Source organism: Tympanuchus pallidicinctus, unplaced genomic scaffold (genome assembly GCF_026119805.1).
Source record: "Tympanuchus pallidicinctus isolate F22 unplaced genomic scaffold, pur_lepc_1.0 scaffold5, whole genome shotgun sequence".
Taxonomy (NCBI): Eukaryota; Metazoa; Chordata; class Aves; order Galliformes; family Phasianidae; genus Tympanuchus; species Tympanuchus pallidicinctus.
Genome location: NW_026294769.1, coordinates 54,655,535 through 54,674,130, shown reverse-complemented (window position 1 = coordinate 54,674,130; position 18,596 = coordinate 54,655,535). Strand labels below are relative to the sequence as shown.

Genomic DNA, 18,596 nt, shown 5'->3' with positions numbered 1-18,596 from the left:
TAAATACTCTTCTTTTCTGAAATCTAAACAAATGCCTGACAAAGACAAAGAACCATAGAATTGGCCCGGGTTGAAAAGGACCACAAAGATCATTCAGTTTCAACCTCCTGCTATGTGCAGGGTCACCAACCAGCAGACCAGGCTGCCCAGAGCCACATCCAGCCTGGCCTTGAATGCCTCCAGGGATGGGGCATCCACAACCTTCCCAGGCAACCTGTTCCAGTGCTTCACCAGCCTATGAGTGAAAAAATTCCTCCTAATACCAAACCCAAACCTCTCCTGTCTCAGTTTAAAACCATTCTCCCTTGTCCTATCACTGTCCACCTTAATAAACAGTTGTTCCCTCTCCTATTCAAGAAAGCCACAGTGAGGTCTCCCTGGAGCCCTCTCTTCTTCAAACTAAGTCTAGCTGGTTTGATTGTGTTATGTCAACAGACCACATTAATGTCATAAGAAATATGTTAAAAAAAAGTTGCATTCCACAAAGACTTAACTATGCAACTTCAGAATTTTAGGAAAATAAGAAAATTGCTTCCTCCAAATAAATAATTTTATTTCAGATAAAGTCCAGTCAAGCTGTAATCAGAAACATAGATGATGTTTCATAGATCACAGATGAAGCCATCAGAACTTAGAAGAAACAGAAAATGCTTAGCTCACATTTCACTACACCATTCAATTATTATTCTAATATATTAGAATATATATAGCAGCGTAAAGCTATTCAGGAATTCATTACAAAAAATTATGTAAGAACATTTAAGTGATGCAATTTTTTCTCAGAACAGCTTACCAATGGGAGTGAACAAAGAACGCTCCTTCCAGGGCCTGCTCACCAGGGTTACACCCCAGTCCTTTCCATTCCCGTTTCCATCTGCAGCATCTTGGGCCCAGGCAGATGTCTCAGTCTTCCTCTTCCCAGCTGTAGCTGAGGAAACAGGAGTCCATTTTTCCTCTCCTACACCAATCTGTGAGGAGATTTTTACAGGCTTCTCATTCCAGCTTCCACCATTTACTGTATGGCTTTCATTTAATCCTGGGGAAACTTAAATAAAAGCATAATAAAAACAGCATTTAAAATACAAACTGGACGAATAATTAAACAGAACTTTTTTTTCTTTTAATTCAACAACAAAAGGGATAATTTCTCTTACATGGTGATCTGATGGTTTGTAGAGTCTCATGCGCTGAGCAGGGAGTAATTTCTTTTTGGTAACTATGGTAACATACAACAGTACTCCAAGCACAAAGTGAAAGAAATGACCAAGGAGTAGAAAATGCTTTCTGAATGCTATGTGGAAATTACTAGCAGCATAGCTATCATTAACTAGAGTCCATCAACTTAGTGGAAAAAGAACATGGTAAGACCTCACTAAGGTCACAAGCCCTGGCCTACAACAGTCTACTGCACCAAGGAATTACTAGTCAAGGCAAGTTTCATACATAGTTTCAAGAACTCACTTCCTAAACATGACAAACCTTCCTCAAAGGGCCCTATCAGTTTTTTTTTTTTTTTTTTTTAAAGAAATATGCATCATAAAACAAGAAAACTGCCAATCTGCATGTTATTTGTATATCAAGAACACAACACAAATACTCAGCTACATCAGCATAACATGCTTACAAAAGCTACAGACAAAATATTTTATTTCACAAATAAATTTCACTCAGGCAGCAAAAAGACATTCAAGGCAGCATCACTGGAAAGGAAATTATTTGCTGAGTTGTTACTACATGTTCCTAGACAAATCCTATTTCCAAACACAGACATCTGTAACATCCCAATCCCTGCATCTAGAACTACTGCTCTTTATCTACCCAACTCCAGAGCTGTTACATTCCGTCAATAAACATCTCACAGAAGACAACAGAAATAGCAAACACACAGAAACTATAGCATAGCTGGTAAAGCAACTGTTTCGCAGCCTTGCAAGAAGACAGCTGAAGTCCTAAAGTAAAAGTCTGATTATGTTTATCAAACTGTTCTCACATCACTTACATAAATTTTTTGTACAACCAGCAACTTTTCACAGAAATTACAGAAAACTTAAGGTTGGAATGGATCTCTGGAAGTCACTAAACTCCACCTTCTGCTAACTGATGTACAGTTAACTTTGAAGTTTTATCACTTTACTCAAGTTCTGGAAATCATTAAGGCTGAGAGTTCAAACCACCTCTGGGCAAACTTACTAAGAACTTTCCTTCTCATTCTCAGACAGAATACTCCTTACTGCAACTTAAATCATTGCCTCCTACAGAGCTTTGAAGCTCTGTAGAATATGGCTTCTCCTTTCTGAGCTATGGTCCATGAAGTCAGCATGCGAATCAAAGCTCTCAAGAACTAGCAGTGATGCACTCTGGACCTGGGTGCTTTCAATAGCTCATCTGTTGACTTGCCTTAAACACAATGAGTGTTCTTGGTTAAAGAAATACTATGAGTGTTGGCTGTGAAAAACAATCACCTTTGTTCACAATACCAAAATTTAATCACCACCACGTCAATGTCTCTTATCAAGAAGCCACTAAGATTCACCACCCAAATCATAGTCTAACATAGCGAAATTACACATATGACAAATAAAGTCATTCTCAAAATGAAAGCATTTACAGCACGGTTCTCAAAGGAGAATGGAAAGAGCTGAATAACCCAAGCATGCATAACCTGCAATGAGTGCAAACTATGAAAATCAGGACTTACCTTTGAAATAAGCTAACATGTATTAATTCTTTATGTCAGTAACTCATTAACAGAAAAAAGTAAGTTTGAAAAACCAGCAAAAGGGGATTTTTAACCAGAGCTTGAGAATAAGCTTTATTGTTCTGTAAGTAACGTGTGCAGCAGATAATCTGCATGAAATTTCTAGGCACTTTTTGTTTTATACACCCCAATAGATGTAAGATCACTTTCCACATGTTAAGCACCACCTGCAACTTAGAAATATAACATCTGCATAGCTAAAAAAGCCAGCTGCATAATAGAGTTCTAAATTAGTAACCATGCAACACCCTGCACTGACAGTTTGTTTTCACTTCCTTAAAACACATTTCCAGTTAATTAGGATGCCTAGCAACAAAAACCTTTTACCTTGTGGAACTGACGATTCCCCCTTTGAAGGTTTAGAGCTGCTAACTTGCACATTCAAAAGAGTATCACCTGGAAAAGAGGTAGGAGACAGAGCTAGAGTACGTTTTTGCAAAGACCAGCAAACATGTGAGCATTCATTATTTAGATATCTAAAGAAAACACAATTATCAGTACCTCAAAGTAAATGAAGCTATTTCCAGGGAACTCAAGAATAAAAATAATGCTGTTTCTCATACCGTTGATTCTTATAGACAGATTAAACACTTGAAGACCATTACAGGCCTACACAGCCAGTAACTGCACATTTCAAATCATTCTAGCTATGGCTTCCTTAAGAACAAGGAGCAGAAATCCAAAACAGAAGCTGCAAGTTTCCAACCAAGGGAAGCTCTAAGTAGCTCAGAAACATAAAGCTATTTCTAACCTTTGCCTTACCATGAGAACACGAGACATAACTGATTCTTTTCATATTGATCTGGTACAGTGATACCTTAAAACATATGCACAGGGGGCTCTGTCTAAAGAGGTTACAGTAGTCATGCACTGCCAGAAATACCTACAGCTGAAGTTATTTGTTGAAGATGTTTGTACATAAATGGATAAAATATGGAAAACTGGAAACAAATGATCCAATTTTCAAAGAGCAAGCCACTGGTGCAAACAAGCATCAGTTAAAAAAACCAAATCATTAAAGCATGGAAGTTTCAATATATTATTCTCAAGTACAAGACAGTAGCTAGGTTTGGTCTTCTTGTCACTTTCCTAGAACAACAAGTTTCATGAAATTAGAGAGTTAAATGTATTGACAGGCTAAAAGTATGCTACAAAGCTGAACTATGCCTGTATTCTTCTAGCTTCTGCTCAGCTACAGCCAAATATGAGTTCCTATGCCTACACACTCTTTAAACCCATGCAACTTTCTGAAACAGCAGCAGCCACAAAAGCTTACATTTCCCTATTGAAACCTTAGCTGCCACAACTGACTACTGAACTTCAGCCAGATGCCCCACCACCATGAATCACTTCAATCCAGGCACTAATGAACTAGAAACTGAAACAAAAATCTACATGTTAAGCAGTAAATGACATCAGTAGAGAACTCATAGGCATGATCTTGCCACAAGGAAATAATCAATAATTTGAGAAATTGGTGCTGGCTGCAACAGTGCTGTGGGTGAGTTTCAAGCTTCCAGGATCATCAAGGTCAGAGCCAGTGGAGCACAAACATGGGAGTAGAGATGTATGGCCTGCCTCTGCCATTTACCCCAGAATGCCTTCCCCTGAGCTCTCCCACGAGTGGCTCAAAAAATGGTATTTCTGAACACTGAAAACTAATCTTTACATGGCTTGAAATAATCTTCTCTCGAGTTACATCTCCAAATATACCAACTATACTTCCAACACAGTCACTATTTAAGCATTCAAGCGTTTTCCAGAAATCTCTAAACCATCATACCTTTATTTTTTCTGAGACCAACTGGAAGTGACGGTGGGGGCATGAGTTGTTCAATGGATACAGCAGCTGTGTTCTCTGTCCCCTGGAGATTTGATTCTCCTGAACCACCATCAGTCATCACCTTGTCGCGCTTGCGCTGCTGACGCTTTTCTCTGTTACTGATTTTCGTTTCCCAGGTTCCTAAAATGTTCCCCAAAGTGAAAACATCACAAAGTTAAAGAGAAAAAAAATGACAGTTTTACCTTGTTTCCTATCAAGCTGAAGACTGAAAACAGGTTCAGTTTAAAAAAATAAATAAATAATCACAGACGTGGCAGTCAACTTCAGCATTAGTCTGAGAAAACAAATGACTGGCCAAAGGTAAGTGTTGTTCTGGATGCAACGCAATAATCTGCCTTACAAAGCAAACATGGATAAAATGAGCTATTATTTGTGACTACTCTCAGTTTCTGTAAGTTTAACAACTTCAACTGCTTCACTAACAGCTCAACAAACTTGTTTCAAAGATCAGATTTCCATTAACATGAGATTTAACAGAATTCCATAGGTATGACAAAATGAGTTTCCCATTACTGAATCACATGCAAGTAGTTCTTAAGTAGCACAGGAGTCAAAATAAACCTAACTACATTTTGTGCTCAGTACCTTCATCAGCTTCCTTTCCATCTAGACGTGATGAATCGGGAGCTGTTTTAGCATCTCCCTTTGATTTCTTTTTCTTCTTTGACTAGGGAAAGAAAAAAAGCATTATCTTAATTACTTAGCGAACACTACAGCAATTTAGATTTTCAAAACAAACAAACAATCAGTAGAACACAGGCAAATTTGAATAGATTTTCCTTAAAATCTCCTGTGCAGACAGTTGAAAATGAAAAATGTACCAAAAAATACCGATTCCTAAACAAACTAAGATTGCTGAGGGACATGAAAGACTTGCACAGTATGCAAGTATTAGGAGCAAGCACTTATTCTACAGAGTACAAATCCCAGAGGGAGAAGCTAAGCTGGGAGAGTTCTAATCACAGAGGAATATGTACTATTTGGCAGAAAGATTCCATTCTAGCAAAATGTGTATAACGTTTTACGTGAAGAATAAAAGAATCATAGAATCATAGAATTGCTCAGCTTGGAAAAGATCTGAAAGATCACTGAGTCCAACCACAACCTGACCATACCACCCTACCTCTAAAAACTCTCTGCTAAATCACGTCCCTGAGCACCGCATCCAAACAGTTTTTAAACACGTCTGGGGATGGTGACTCAACCACCTCCCTGGGGAGCCTATTGCAGGGCTTAACAACCCTTCTGTAAAGAGGTGTTTCCTGATATCCAACCTAAACTTACCCTGGCACAACTTGAGGCCATTTCCCCTCACCTGTCACCAGTGAGAAGAGACCAACCCCGCTCTCACTGTAAGCACCTTTCAGATATTGGAAGAAAGCGATAAGGTCTCCCCTCAGCCTCCTTTTGCCCAGACAAAACAGCCCCAGTTCCTTCAGTCACTAAAGAAGGCCAGTGACATCTTTAAAAAAAGAGAACTCCAGCATGGAAAATGACTTCAAAGTTGCAACTATGATTGCAGCCCATACAATATTTATACAATTTGTTTGTTTATATTAAGGTTTCTACTGTCATTGCTTCCTAGCTATACAGTCAGAAGTAAACGAATAGGAACAGAGATGACAACCTTTGCCAGTAGTTTTGGTGCAACAGGTAGTTGAAGGAGGAAAAAGAAAAAGAAAAATGACACAAGAATCAAAAGAGAGTATAATATAGAAAAGCCCCAGAATTCAATGTTTTGATAAGCTAAAGTGATGACAAAATGACTTGCTTGCCTCCTTGGAAAGAAAAGACAATGCTGAAAAGCTTTTCAATCTAGTGAAGAAGTACTAGATAAATCTCAATGAAAAAAAAAAAGCAAGTTGTTAAAGAGAGAAGGCTATTTACTCAAATTAAGCTCCAGCTCTCACTGTTTCACTTTTTTTGTATGAATATACTAACAGTATTCCCAGCATACCAGTGTCTTCCTGGACATTGAGAGCAAGCCTAATAACTGGGCAAAGCCTAATTGCCTGCTTTTCACTTGAGTTCAGACTACACAATTTGCAAGTCTTAGATATACTCTTTTTGAATATCTATCTCTCTAGGATTGCTAACAACCAAGTTAACACCACAGTTGCAGTAGATATCTCATGGCTCCAAACTGCTATGTAATGTACATGCCTTTGAGTAGCATGCTCCAAAACAATCACACAGCTTCAACATTGATACTGATAGCAGCACAGCTTGTTGATGCAGCGCCACAGCTAATACAAACACCACTGGTTGTATGTAGTGCTGTATCAACATACCTGTAGCACTTACAGAAGTGACCAGAGCAGTTAACTCACTGCTTACTGCATAATATGCATACAAACAGAATTATCTTCTAAGTTTGCTCAGCAGACTACATTTACCCACATACTGGCTATTTAGCTTCTGGAGTCCCCAAAAAAGTAGGGCCAGTTTCAAAAGCAATCTGGGAAGAAGTGGTTCCAAAAACATGAATAACCCAGATTACCTGCCAGAGCACTTCCCAAGTAAAGAATTAAAAATGACAGCAGACAACATGAAAAACTATTATGGCTTGCTTCTTTCAACTAAATTTGAAAGGAGATTGGTGACTTTATCGTATATTCATTTTCCATTCTCAGCTACATTGAGATTGGAAGTTGAGAGATGTCCACAAAGCCATCACTGCTCATCTGTCCTTTGATACTAAGGGAACACCTCAGAAGTCATCACAGGTCTTTCAGATAGAGAAGCAGTCAGCTTAAACAGCTAAGTCATAACTTCAGTTTCTTAAATAACTTGATTTTACAGAGAAACAAATTTTACACTTCTCATGAAAATCCAGTGTTTTGCAGGTTTGAAAACAAGGTTTGTTTTTCAAAAAGTCAATGATTTAAATATTGAAGAGATACTTGCTTTCTTAGTCTCAGTCACTACAGCTGAATCTCTAAAGCTAGAACTGTAATTAGGTACCACTTATTCATCACCTGCAAAACTGAGTGCTGTAACAGCCATTATTATCTTGGTTACAAACTGACTGCCAAAGGTTAAAGACATTAAATGTTTTTGAGCAAACAAGCCAATCATTTTGCAAGAATCCTACTCATTCAAAGTGTCAGCTTCTGCAACACAGAAAGCTGCCAGTGTTGGGTCTGCCACCAGCCAAAGAGAATATGAGGAACTTGGCAGGCTGGCCAAAACTTAGGTCTGTAAAACAAATGCTCCCACCCCAGCCCCACAACCCACAAGAACAAACTATAGAAAAATAAGCCTTTCTTCTTCATCCCCAATGGGCTGTTTATTTCTAGTATTCAAGACAAGGCAGTTTTGTGTACTGACAAACAGAACAGGCTTCTAAGATCTTTCAGTCTCATTAGAAAATACTTTTTTTGACTCTTTTTAAGTTCCACATACTAAAAGCTAAAGCACTCTGTACCATGCAAGTCACTAAAATGGAAAAAAGGGAAGAAACTATTCAGTGTCGAAATGATGAACTGTATGAAACAACCACAACTGAGCCATCATCCAAAGCTTCCCCTCCTCACAAAGCAGAACAAGAAGCAGCATCTATTGTGAAAAAACATCCACGAACCTCACAACGCTGAAAAAGGTAAGAAATACTGAAGCAAGCGAAGTGCTGTTTTTCACCAAAAGCATATATTAAAGCACAGCAGTAACATAAAAATCATACCCTTCAGGTCACAGATAATATATATATATAACATATATTCACATATATCTACGCACACGCACTGCTTAAATCCCAGCCATCAACTTAAACCACCCACCTAAAGCCATACAAAGAAAGAACACCTACACAGGACCCCCAACATTCTCCTGAGCAGGCATATAATGTTACAAACACAACAGATGCCCCAAGAGGCTTAACCAAATAATTAGATGTCTGTAAAGTTACACGTAGCTTACAGCAAGTTCTTGGGGCTGTTTTTAACTGAAGGGCAACAATCAATTTCTGAGGCAAATATGCTTTCCCAGGCTTCCTCAAAGAGCTATGAAAACCCAATCTGGGGAAGGAGCGTAAGAATCTATGTACTGACTTCACAGAGCTGCAGCTTCAGTTTAACATTTCAAAATTCACATTACTATGCTGGCAATTTCACGGTAAGGCTCAAGTTGAGTATTTAAACACCTTACATACTGGGAAAGCCACTTAAGATAAAGTGAAAGTTAAGAATATAAATGCAGTTACTCCTTTAGGATCCCATTTTGTTCTGCCCTTGAAAAAAAACCCACAAAGTCAATCTGATATGTGACTCATGGAGAAGAAAAAGCAGCGTGCTGCATGAAATTTTAAGGCAAAGCCATTTCACAGAGAAGTCTGTTTGCAATGATGAAAGCTTTCAGAGCTCTATAGCCAACTGACACGATACAGTTAACTCACAGGTACAGTTTGTGCTTTAGCCAACATACTAACTGCAAAACAAACAAACAAAAAAAAGTCAAACTTAAAGAGCTTGAGTGAGCTAAACTCATTACAGTAACTAAATACTGTTTTCTGACTGCTTGAGCATACTAATTTCTCTTTCCAGTACTCCTCAGTAAAGGCAGAGCAAATGCATTTTTGAAGAAAATGATTCTATTAATTTATGCTTAAATATATCAAACGATTTGAGTTACATTACTTTGTCAAAATATGTGCATATATTTTTTTTTAAATTGTGATCTTTTTAATCAGCCCTATTACACAAGAATACAAAGAAAACCAACAACCTTTACCAGATCAGAACAAAACTGACAGCCTAGTCTTCACTGCAGCACAAGCCAGGATATCTATTACGCATCTTCAGAAATCCAGGCCAGAAGGAAAATTTCACATACAATGTTATCAAAAAGAACCAAAATAAAATTTTTGGTCAGAGGCCTACCATAAATCCACTTATGTTGCCTAGGAGGGAGAGTATTTGTGATAAAGCTAGAAGAGACTGGTCCTTAGGGGAAAAAAAAACCAACAACAAACCAAATACTTAGTATAGTTACCTTTTATGCAAAGCTACAGATTGTGCTTGGAAAAGGATGTTCTAACACAGCTGCTCAATTTGCATAACAAAAAGCTCGAACCAGACTTCAAAGCCCTTATTTGTCACCAGAAATTAAGATCTCCAAACACTAGTGGATACATCTGACAAAAGAAATAAGCAAGCACAAGGTCTCAATCCTTTCAATAGTAGTTCCTCTATTGTTGTGCCACTTAACAATACTATCATTACACTGTACCTCCACAGAAGCCAGCAATGATTAAACAAACTTAATTTCTCTAGGATTAACATTTCCAAATTGCTAACAACGTTATCAGTGTTCAGCATGGGGTTTGTTTTGCTTGATGCAAACGACCCATGATAAGGCATGATCTCAGAAGTTAAGAAAATACTGCTGGCTCTTTCCAACACATTAGATTATTGCTCTTCATAGCAAGAAACACGTCCCCTTGCTCATATATAAGCAGTATGAATTCCAATCACAAGCAGAGCTACACGATATTGAAGCGATGTGCATTAAACTTCCACGTTTTCATTTCAAACCCATGACTGACCTTTTCATTCTTCTTTTCTGCATCCGATGGCTGCTTTGTATTTTCCTTACGGACGGGCTGTATCACTTCATCCTCAGATACATCAAGGAAAGACCGTCCATTAGGCTGCGCAAACAAGAAGGGCAGTTAATAAAAAAAACTGGAGAAAGCAGAAGCAGCAAAGCTTGAGCAACATAATTACTGAAACAACTGTTTGTTGACTGAGAAGTACCTGTGAGCACAGGGAATTTTGGATAAGGACTCGAGGTATTTGCAGCAATTGCACATTTACCAAATGTACAAATGAGAATGGAAACAAAACAGAAGTTCCTTCATTTTATCTCCGTTCTCACAGGAATTACTAATCAAAATGCAAATTTCAAGAAGTTACTAGCTTTCAGAACAGCTACATCTGCATGTGTTGCAAATTAAGTCATTAAATGAGCATATTTAGCACTTTGTGGCAGTTCAGGAATGAGCTCGAATTTTTCTAAATTACTCCTAGCTTGAACAAATTTCTGCACTTTATTCTCCAAATCTGTGCATAACCCTCACTTCCTTCACAAGTTCAACTTCATAGAACATAGATCAGAAGTCAAACATGCAGCACAAACAAAGGCTATCCCCATTGTTCTGTTCAGACAGTCAGACTTTGTTAGCCTACCATTTTCCCCTCACATAGTAATAAAGGGAAGGAAACTGGCATGTATTACTTTCCAAAAGTTGCCATGATAATGAAGTTAAACTCTGCACAGCCATTAGTCTCATCATCACCTTTGGCAGGAAAAGCAAATGCTTTGGCTTGCACACTGCCTATGCAGAAATACAATAATCTAAAGTATTATTCTGCTAGACACTAACCTAATTGGGTGAAAATCAATTTTCAAAGGTATTAATTGATACTGTGTCTACACAAGTTTCTTGTTATTCATAATGACTTCTGCATCAAACTTCCACCTAATTTAGCATGATAAGCACAAATAACTACTTCACAGTTGCTTTACTGTCTGAGGCAAAAATGTTTCCTGTGTAAAAGATCAATTCAAAAGAAGCTTAAACAAATTCACGTATGATCATTATTTTGTTTATTAAAAAACATGAGCTACCTTACCTCTGCATTACACCACTCCCCACTTTAACTGGAATTATGTCTTGCCATGCTATATTATGCTTACAGAGCACCCTTGGCATGCTCTCACCAGAGCATATCATAGTATTGCTTACTGTAGCCGGCTAGCATGCCAGCTTGTTATTTTGTACCTATTAATAGAAATTGAAAGATCAGGTCACTCAACTCCTCCTTTGCAATAACCTGCCTTAAATTAGGCTTTTTATATCTAACTTGCAACAGATCCCTCAGCATTCTGAAAATGAAATATATTTTCTAGAACTGCATCTCAGAACCATCCAGAAGTTCCTCTCACAAAGCTCCCAGAACAAGGCTCCACAGAGACACCAAGGAGTTGACATTCAATCTTGGAAAATAACCCATAGCCAGCATGAGTTCTTGAACCTGATTTCCTCTAGATGCCATACAGCTCTGCTGTTAGTGGCAGGATGCCTTTTAATCTATGGCAATACCCACGATGTTTCAAGTCTGAAGGAAGAATGTGGGTTATTCAGCACTGTATCTAGAGAGTAGAGCTGCCACATCTGCTCTCAGAATTGCTTCAGAGATGTTCACAGCCCGCTGACTTCTTTTAGATCTGCACAGGGCTTTGTTTTGCTTCTTTGGTATAACATACATACCTTCAGTGCGAAAATCACACTCTATCAACATTTCAATTTAAGTTTTAATGCTCACTTTCGAAAACAAACAGCCATTTCTCAGAGGAAATAAACTAATTCATACCCAGTAGGAACCCTCCACAAAAACTCACCCACTTAAAACCACTGACCACTTGAAACACTGTTCGATCATCTGATCACGTAAACAGCAGCCATCACAAGTACGTTCTAAAATCCATACTCTCACAGAAACCGCATTTCTCCCTGAATATTTGTAATATCTGCCTTCTCGGTGGAAGCTTTCCACATTTTATTCCTGCCCACAGATGAATCATAGACTTTTAAGCAAAATTCATGTGACCATTTTTGGATATAACAGTAGCAGAAGCTTCTCCATAGTATTCAAGGGCATTTCTTTTAAAAATGCAACAACAGCCTAAAAGGCAAAGCTTAAGACTTCACAGTGATACATACCCAACTTCCATCAACAATATTAATTCATCCAATTGCTGCAGTTTATTATATATCATCTTCTTTTGTCTGATTCAAACAGCTACAGGAAGACGTGAAAATGTCAGAGCAGGAATGATGCTGCCTATAATATTCATTTCCAAACAAACTTCTGAACTTGCCTGCTGAGCTTAGTACTCCACTGTTTAAATAAACCTTTCTCATCCCATACTCCCTATAGAGGGTGTTAAGATAATCCAGAAGTAGAATAAAGGTATTGCTGAGATTGAGTGCTAAAATAAAAAAAAAAATAGTGTTCTTTCAATACAGTACAGTGCTATGGATACCTCAGTTTCACACTTAAGAAAGCAGAAATGAAATTACTGTCATTTGAGTTTTACAGGGTCTTATTAGTCCTTAGTTGCACATTATAGAGCTATGCCTACCGACAGTATTTTCGGCCAACGAAAGAATCCATTTACCACTATTTCCTATAAGCTTTTAAGAAAGCAACAAAGCTATTTTCCCTTGAAGCACCAGACAGTCCGACAGCCTCTCTCCTCCTGCAATCTGACAGGCACAACATGCGAGTATCAGTTGGAAGTATGAAAAAGCCTTTATGCAGCATATTTCTAGGTGCAAAAAGCGTAGTCCAAGAAGTTCTTTCAAGGAGGCCAAATAGAAAGCTTTCCCAAATGAATGCCAACGCCTGTACTGAAAGCAAGTATTAGCATGTATCCTTTACTATACAGGTACACTTCAACCTACAGGAAATAAATTGCTAGTTTGGTATTTTTGTGCACACGTAAAGAGATTTTTTTTTATTATTATTTTTTATTTATTTATTTATTTATTTTACAAGCTATAGCAGAAAACAGAAGAGGATTATTCTAAAGTTTCCATGGCGTTTTTCAGATTGTGAAGATACCACCTAAGAACAGATTCCACCTTTTTCTACTGAAGGTTTAAGAAACGTTAATGAATGCTAAACCATAAAGCTTCATTTTATCTCAGTCTATCCACAGCAAGTAAACAAACAGAACCACATTACTGCTGCTGCAACCAGTCCACTCAGCACTACTCAACTAAATTTATTTTACTAACAATATCAGTTAGATTATACAGTACCCATAAAAGAGCTGAACAGAGCTAAACTCATGAAACAAGACAGTGATATTCCTCCTTGGAAAGGGTACAGCAAAGAATGTTTCTGAGCCTGACTGACGAGAGTTACGCATCACTGTCATACAATGAGCTCAGTAACTCTATATTAAAGTAACCCTACAGCTTTTAATTAGACATCTGGAGTGCGCTTTTTAATGCTGCAGACCAGTTGCTCTAAGCTTTCTGTAATACCTGTAATGGAAATCTAGACTCTGGTATGGCAAGCCCTCTGGTAAATCTACTGATAATAGGCTTACTCTTTTTCCTCCACAGACCTCATCACCAGCAGCACAGTATAGAAAAAATACAACATGAAAACCAACATGCAGCCTTTGGTAGGAATCTCTGTTCCATTTTTAAATTCACAAAGTTCTCCTGTAAGTTCTTTATTGTGAAACTAAGTCAGAAAACACCGGGACGTGCAAACACCAGTCGGTCCTTATGAGCTTATGATGGGTAATGAGCACAAGGCAGGCCTATTGAACTTCACTGCTGTTAGAAACTTATTTGCACTATAGTTAATGATTTAGTTTATGCATTTTCTTTTTTGAGAAAGTTGTTTCCCACCCCCCCCCAAATTTTGCATGGAAATAATGGTTACAGAGCACTATGAAAATAACTTTTAAGATCTTGAGAATATAGAATGTCAGCTTCACAGCTAAAAAATATTTTTACTCTTTTCTGGCTGTAAAGCTGTCTGCTCTTACATAGCCTCAATTCTTACTATTTTGCCTGAGAAAACCAAGCCTGAAACAATACAATATTTATACTCACTAAAAACGTCAGTTAAGTTTACATACAAAGCTTGCTTTCATGAAGCTCTATACAGCAGAGCACTGTCAAGTTAATGCTGTATTTCTTCACTGCCTACTGTTGAGAAATTTCTCAGCCTCCCCAGTCGTGACTTGCAAGAGATAGCATTTTAATTCCAGTATAAAAACAGAATAAGCAAAAGGTGGATTATTTCTGAGAACAGGCACTATTTTCAAGAAAATAAAACAGATCTGTTAAATCTCTTCACCTTTCAGGAGGATGAAAAGTGCTGTATCTTTAATATGTCTTCTCCAAAATGGAGACCTAGTAACATTTGAAAAACTCTGAATCACAGTGCTTCTTCCTTTTGGTACTCTGCATTTAACCTCCTGCAACTTGCACAAACAGCTCCAGCAAGTTTCAGTACCTCGTTGCTCAAAGACATCTTGGTGATGCATGGAGACTTTTGCACTGTTCACAAGAAGCCAAAACTAAAATACCTTTAAAAAAAAAAAAAAAAAAAAAAAAAACCAAAAACTTCTCAAGCCTCAAAATTGCCACAGAATCAAACAGGGGTACAAATTCCTTTCGTACCTCTTTTTCCGGTCATAGGCAAATAATTCAGAATTTACAGCGCAAAATATGAGACATGGTTGTAACAGGCAGGGGACATCTGCTGCACTTTCATTCCTATAATCCATTTGGACATAAATAGGATTACAAACATACCAACAAAATAAAAGCTATTGAAGCAATTCCTTCAAGTCCCTAACCTACAATTGCCAGGAGCTGATAACTTCTGTCATCTATTAATTTTGTCACAAAAACACTGTCAAAGACACCAGGCTCCCACAGCACATATGGAGAATTAAAAAAAGACAGGAACGATCTGTTTTTAAGGGGCTTCTCAGAGAGATTTCCTTATTAAAGGAGATGATCCTTACTGTACCAACTAAGTCAGACATACTCCCACCGAGGGAAGCTCACCGCCAAACCGACGTTAAGGCGTTCTGTTGAAAAGACGCCACAAAACGCCTTCAAGTTTGAATCACTGCAGCTTTTACGAGGCTCGTAATGCCGCCGTCTGTACCTGCCCGGGCTGCACCTCCTGCCTTAAAATTAAACCAGAACGAGGTCTCCGCTGCCAGTTCCCAACCCAGCAAGCCTTTAGATTAATAACGATTAAAAAAGAGAGAGAACTATAAATACTACTTTCGTGTAATTCGTAGAACCATCAGAACGCTTCGAGAAAGCAGCGCTGCATTTCTCACTCACTACCAACACGGCGTCCTCGCGCCTCGCTGCCGCTCCGGGCTCTCGAAGCAGCGCTGTGCCACAAAGCCCACACGCAGGGGATGCCAGCCGGGCCCACGGCGCCCAGCCCCACGTCTAGGAGCAGCAGCGCGAACTGGTCCCCAGAGCCCCAGCCCCTCACCCTCGCCGCTTTCTCCTGCAGCTTCTTCTTGTTCCTCTTCTTCTGCTCGTCGCCTTTCAGCAGCCCCGGTCCCGGCCCCGCCGCCCTGCCCGGGCCCCCGCTGGCCGTCAGGGCCACCGCCTCGTCGCCCTTCCTCTCGGCCGCGCTCCGCGCCGCCTTCTTGCGAAGCCCTCCTCCGCAGGCCGCGGCCAGGAGCAGCCCCAGCAGCGCCAGCCCCAACGCGGCCGGGAGCGCCAGGGCGAGCCAGGTGGGCAGGCCCTGGGGGTCGAGGCCCAGCTCCAGGCCCAGCTCGGTGCGCAGCAGGCCCAGGCCGCCCGACAGCACGTCCCGCACCCGGGCCGCCGTCTGCTCGGCCTGCTGGGCCGCCGCCTCCTGCCAGCCGCCCGCGGCCATCGCGGCCCCTCGCCCCGCAGAGGTCCGAAGCAGGAGCGCTGCGGAGGGAGAGCTCAAGCCGAACGCATCGCGGCCCCGAGAGAGCAACCCGAAGGAGACGCGCGGAGGCTACGCGGGACGCGGCCGCCCCCGCTCCGAAAGCGCCTGGTCTCCTCCTCTTCCTCCTCCCCGCCCTCCGCCCTGCGCCAACGTCACCGCCCCGCCGGCCGCCTGCCGCAGCGCGACGCCGCCATCCCCGCCCCTCAGCAGCCGCCCTCCTTCTGCTCCTCCTCCTCTCTCCACCCCGTCCTGCTCGCGGTGGAGACGTTGCAGGGCGGCGGGCGGTCTCGACGTGGCAGCCGGCGGGAGGGAGCCGTGACCTTCCTGCCTAGTGAGCGGCGGGGCTACTTCCCCGTTCGTGAGCCGCCTTTAATTCGCTTCGCCTGCAACATATCTCGGGCGTCGCGGTACGCGGAACGCTGGTTTGCGTCTGCTCTCGCCACTCCCTGTTTTCGGCCTGTAGGTCCTACAGGGTTTTGTTCTTACGGCTCCAGACAGGATAACCTTCTTGGGCCTGTCAGGCCAGAGAATGCCCCAGGGTTCTACGACTCCTGAGGTTGAGTCACCAGCCCCGTGGGAGCACCTCTGGCTCAGAGCTCAGCGTATCCCACACGCTGTGTGCACATCAGCATGTAAGAACAGGTCCCGGTGGGAATAGTGAGCATCAAAGTAGCTGAGCGCAACCTCAGCACCATGGAGATCGGCTGCCCAGAGAGGTTGTACATTCTCCTCTGGAGACATTCAAAACCCATTTGGACACCTACCTGTGCAACCTGGTCTAGGGACCCTGCTTTGCAGAAGGGTTGGACTGGATGATCTTCAGAGGTCCCTTCCAGCCTTTACAATTTTATGATCCTGTGATTCTATGGGACAGGCAGGTGGATACCACTTCATATCAGGCTTGCACTACAGCCTTCCAGTAGGCCTTCTCTGGTGCAGAAAATGTTTTCAAAGATGTCACCAAAAAATAGATGTTATTTTGAAATATTTCAGCCAAGGTAATATGACAACAAAGATGTTTTCTAAGAGCCATGTTTCCTAAGAGCTCAATGCCCACAGCTGGTTTAATAGTTGTTAAGCTTTATGTAAGTACAGCTGAATGAAAGGCAATGGGAGGTTTTTGTGTTGGAAGGAACTCCCCAGATTCATTTCCCCATGCACATTAAAGATGGACTCTAAAAAATGTGACCCCCAATGTGTGCCTTTTTTTCAGAAATCTGGTCTCACAGTGTCCAGGGTTCCTGCAGGGGACAGAGCACCTCCCCAGTGAGGACCGGCTGGGAAAGCTGGGGCCATTCAGCCTGGAGAAAAGAAGGCTCCGAGGAGACCTTATTGTGGCTTTCCAGTATCTGAAGGGTCTTACAGGAAAGCTGGGAGGGACTTTTTATAAGGGCAGGTAGCGACAAGACGAGGGGAAATGGCTTTAAGCTGAAAGAGGGTAGATTTAGACTAGATATTAGGAAGAAATTCTTTACTGTGAGGGTGGTGAGATGCTGGAACAGGTTGCCCAGTAAGGCTGTGGATGCCCTCTCCCTTGTTTCGTATGCTGATAATTTTATTTGTAAAGCCAGTATATTTTTCATACACAAGTATTTTATATAATTTTAAATCCCTTAGTTTTTAGCAAAGCGCTCTTAAAGTGCTCTTAAGTTCATGGGGTTTTTTTTACAGTGTCATCTTTAAACTGGCAATCAAATGCTAGTTTTCTAATGGAGTACAGTTTGAATGAAAAGTATTGCTGGAAGGAGTGGTAGCTACTGTTTTACTAATAGACATTTATATTCTTCTCGAATATTAGTTAAAAGCCATTATACTTTGTTTTCTCTGCTTTTGTTCTTTCCATGCTTCTACGCTTCAGCATAGACTATGCACTTGTTTTAGAAAGCTATTCTAGTACAGAATGTTGCACAACTCAGCCACCCTAATTTGCCAAATAAATTCATATTCTGTAAGTAGTTTGTTTCTGATGTTGCCCTACATAACTAGAGTTCTCAGAATAATGATCGTGTCGAATCATAGAATTTGTCTGAAGGTGGAAGAGACCCATGAGCAGCACTGACTCCGGCTTCTGGCTCCACACAGGACCACCCAAAAATCAGACCATCACTCAGGTAAAATGTTTTTAAAGGCACGAATCGTAGCACATAGATTTGGTACGTTTTTGCTTTACGTAGGCAGGAAAACAATGTGAGAGCCTTCAAAGTACAGGTGATAAAGACCGACTAAGTTTTTTAAATGCGGCTCCGTGGCACCACCGAGTGGCAGCACCGTGAATAGCAGTGCAGTCTTATGTTGGCGTAGAACAGGTAGCAGATTCTCTACGAACATAACTTATTTCAGTTTGCTTGGGATGATGAAATAAAATAATCTAAAGCTAACAATCTTTTTATTCCGAACTAATGTGATACACTAGCAGGTAGACATGAAATTTGTAGCAGACTGAAATGTTCTGAAGGAAATTTTGATGACATTAAAAGTGGCAGAAATACACATACTGCTCTGACTATGAAAA

The 18,596-nt window shown here is 40.6% G+C and overlaps 1 protein-coding gene across 3 annotated transcripts in view; it reads right to left on the bottom strand.

Annotated features, from left to right (window-relative positions):
• Positions 1 to 16,202, bottom strand: part of MTDH (metadherin) — a 30,121-nt gene extending 13,919 nt beyond the window's left edge. The window contains exons 1-6 of one of the 3 annotated variants that reach the window (XM_052703291.1): positions 15,653 to 16,202; positions 10,144 to 10,248; positions 5,187 to 5,268; positions 4,542 to 4,721; positions 3,086 to 3,154; positions 794 to 1,045 (exon numbers count right to left, since the gene is read on the bottom strand). In XM_052703291.1, coding sequence (XP_052559251.1) covers positions 794 to 1,045; positions 3,086 to 3,154; positions 4,542 to 4,721; positions 5,187 to 5,268; positions 10,144 to 10,248; positions 15,653 to 16,045 — 1,081 coding nt within the window. In that variant the 5' untranslated portion in view covers positions 16,046 to 16,202. The remainder of the gene's footprint in view (positions 1 to 793; positions 1,046 to 3,085; positions 3,155 to 4,541; positions 4,722 to 5,186; positions 5,269 to 10,143; positions 10,249 to 15,652) is intronic. The other 2 variants (XM_052703290.1, XM_052703289.1) reach the window with 2 other exon arrangements.
• Positions 16,203 to 18,596: the final 2,394 nt, after the last annotated feature.